Raw genomic sequence first — 3,681 nt, forward strand, 5'->3', positions numbered from 1 at the left:
TGGGTACAAGTCCCACCAAAAAGAATGATAATGTTGAGCCTACAGAAGAGCTTCTATAAAATCATATCTATGTGTATGATGAAATGCAAAAATCTCCTAGGTCTGACTACCCACACATAGTCCCCAGTTCATAACAGAAGAGGAATGGGAAGACTTGAAAATAGCCACATGCTTGTTGTAGACGATGACTGTGAAATCACAAAGTACTAAGGAAAAAGCAAAATGATTCAGTATGATATTTTAGAACTCTCAATGTGTTTTAGTAATATTGGCATGCCACAAGAATTTTAGCTATAACAACAATGCAACCTGAGATAATAAATTCATTTAGGAAATTATAGGCACAACTTATCTTTTCTTCTTTTTATATTTCTTGAGGCAGGGTGTTTCTGTTTCAGAAGATGACCTAGAAGTCTTTATGTAGACTAGATTGATCACAAACTCACGGGGAATCTCCTGCCACCACCTTCTGAATGCTGAGATTACAACAAGCAGATATATCTTAATTTGAATGATTGCTTTATTGATAACTTCAAATAAAGTTGTCTTTAGTTTGATCATAAAAGTTAAGAAATTAAAGTTGGTGTATAAATTAGAATACAATCCTCTTTTGAGAACTTCTTTTGGTTTTTTGTTTTACTCTATGGTGCCTCAATGTTTTATTGCATTTTATGAGCCAGAAGGAGCCAACTTACTAATATGTAGTTGATCTTAGCTGTTTCAGGTGGGTGGAATATCTAGAATTCTTTTCACTATTTTCTTAAGAGATGATTATTCACAGTTATGGACCCTTCTATCTCCTATCCCAGGACTGACTGGCATAAACTGTCTCTCAACCCAACAAGAAAACATGCACTGGCAGGAATGGCCTAACTAAGGATTATCTCTCAATATATAAAGAAATGATTCAAATTCTTTAACAAATGGCAAAGGACTCCCATGACATAATGGAGTCATAAGAGACAGGGAAGCTACAGTATTTATTTAAAGATTTTCTTTCTAGCCTTACTAAATTCTAGTTGTTACTGAGATCACTATCATAGAATGAGATTTCTCTTTACTGAAAATAACTTTAATATGTTTTCATCCAAATATATATGACATTTTGAATCCTGATTTCTTTAAAAGCTTAATAACTACCATTGATTCCATTCTTTTTTAATTAATAGAGTCTAAGTATAAAAACAATTGTCTTTAATTTATACACATAAATATTGAATTTCCAACTTAGTGGACATACCTGATATAAAATGCAAAACAGCATTCTCTAAAGTTCAAAATAATGCTATTTCTGGAGAATTGCACTAACTCGTCATAGGAAATAAACAGTGTGATTTGTGTGCAATAGTTTTGACTCCATTACTATTAATATTAATTTTGATAAAATGTAGCAAATTCATTTTTCATCTTGAATGTACTATTAATTTCTTCCACACTTTCCTTATGGCATTCTTCATGTCCTTATTTCTAAAAGTGTAAATCATAGGATTAAGCAATGGAGATAACATGGTGTAAAATATTGCTACCATTTTGTCAGAGGAGAAGGCAGTAGGAGGCCTTGCATATGTAAATATGCACGGGACAAAGAATAAGATCACAACAGCAATGTGGGACCCACAAGTAGACAAAGCTTTCCATCGCCCTTCAGAACTGTGGGATCTGAGTGAGAGCAAGATAAAACCATAGGAAACAAGCAACAAGGAGAAGATTATGATGCAGATAAACCCACTATTGGCAACCACCAAAAGTCCAAAGATGCGAGTGTCAGTGCAGGCAAGCTCCAGCAATGGGTACAAATCACATATGAAATGATCAATGACATTGGGTCCACAGAAGGGCAGCTGCAAAGTGAAAATAATTTGTATGATGGAATGTAAGAATCCTCCTGTCCAGGCCACCACTACCAGAGTGACACAGAGCCTCCAGTTCATGATGGAAGAATAGTGTAAGGGCTTGCAAATGGCCACATAGCGGTCATAGGCCATGGCTGTCAGAACAATCACCTCAGCCCCACCAAAGAAGTGTTCAGAAAAAAGTTGTATCATGCATCCTTCAAAGGAAATTGTTTTTCTCTCATAGAGAGAATCCACAATCATCTTGGGTGTCATGGCAGAAGAGAAGCTTGCATCCAGTAAAGACAGGAAAGCCAGAAAGAAATACATGGGGGAGCCCAGCAGTGTAGGGCTACAGACAATTGTCACCACAATTGTCATGTTGCCCCCAATAGTTGCAATGTAGATAAATAAACATATGATAAATATAAGTTTTTGAACATTTGGATTCTGTGATAGTCCCAGGAAGACAAATTCAGTTACAAAACTCTGGTTTTGCATTGTTTCCAAGGAAAAGGAAAATGTCCAGTAGAGAGTATGTAATTTGGCAATGATAAACACTTGCTTCAGTCCCATTTATAGTTTTGAGATCAATAAATTTATTACACCCAAATCTAAAATTACAATGTGTGCTTGATTTAAATGAGAATCAAAAGAAAGAAAAAAGAAAAAAATTACAGGGTTACAGAAGATCAATCACATTGAGAGAGATAAATTATAGAATGTTTAAAAGTTAGGTAAATGATCAGAGATCTACAAAGAAGACCTCAATTAACAACCTAAGCAATAGTGGAGAGGCTACCTTAAATGCCCTTCCCTGATAATTGATGACTACACTGAGATTGATGACTACCTTATATGCCATCATTGAGCCTTCATCCTGTAGCTGATAGAAGCAGAAGCAGACACCCACAGCTAAACACTGAGCCAAACTCCTGGAAACCAGTTGCAGAGAGAGAGGAATGATAAGGAAAGCAGTCAAGACCAGGCTGGAAAAACCCACAGAAACAGCTGACCTGAACAAGGGGGTGCTCAAAGACTCCAGTCTGATAGCTTGGAAACCCAACATAGGACTGACCCAGAAACTCTGAACATGGGTGTCAGGAGGACTGGGCAGTCTGTGGGGCCTCTGTCAGTGGATCAGTATTTATCCCTAGAATATGAATGGTCATTAGGAGTCCTTTCCACATAGAAGGGTACTCTCTCAGCCTAGACACATGGGGGAGGGTCTAGGCCCTGCTCCAAATGATATGAAAGACTTTGAAGATCTGCCATGGAAGCCCTCACCCTTTCTCGGGAGCAGATAGAGGATGGGATGGGGGTTAGGATGGGGACAGGCGAGGATAGGAGGGTGAGTGAACTGGGACATGTAAAACTAGCTTGTTGCAAATTTAAATAACAAATATTATCAAGAAAAATCTAACTCTCTGCACACATAGAAATGGAAACAGCTATATGTGGGGAAATTTTTCCATTCATTTCCACTTGTATATACAAATGAAAGGAACAATTGAATTCTTGTACTTATTACTGTCATGCATCAGTTGAGAATCATATATTTGTGACAATTTTAAACAGTTGTAAACAAAAAATAATATTGCTATGATAAAAATTAAAAATAATATTTGTTTATGAATTCTACATTCAGTTAATAGAAATCTTTTTACCTATAAATAAAACTAACAAACATGTAAAATGTACAATAGTTTCTGCCTTCAGTTCTCCAATTGATTTCTTCTGAGTATCTATACTATGAATTCCAAAACCATTTACAAATTATCACCAGTAATAGTAGGATAAAACAAACTTCAAATGATCATGGCATCAGCAAATATCTATGTATAATCCA

At 36.1% G+C, this 3,681-nt stretch overlaps 1 protein-coding gene across 1 annotated transcript; it reads right to left on the reverse strand.

Moving 5' to 3' along the window:
* Nucleotides 1–1,403: 1,403 nt before the first annotated feature.
* On the reverse strand, nt 1,404–2,348 carry LOC127221964 (olfactory receptor 4C15). Its single transcript, XM_051183895.1, has one exon. The coding sequence runs from the start codon at nt 2,331–2,333 to the stop codon at nt 1,404–1,406; it is 930 nt and encodes a 309-aa protein (XP_051039852.1). The 5' UTR covers nt 2,334–2,348.
* Between the last annotated feature and the right edge of the window lie 1,333 nt (nt 2,349–3,681).

This window comes from Phodopus roborovskii, unplaced genomic scaffold (genome assembly GCF_943737965.1).
Source record: "Phodopus roborovskii unplaced genomic scaffold, PHOROB, whole genome shotgun sequence".
Lineage (NCBI taxonomy): Eukaryota > Metazoa > Chordata > Mammalia > Rodentia > Cricetidae > Phodopus > Phodopus roborovskii.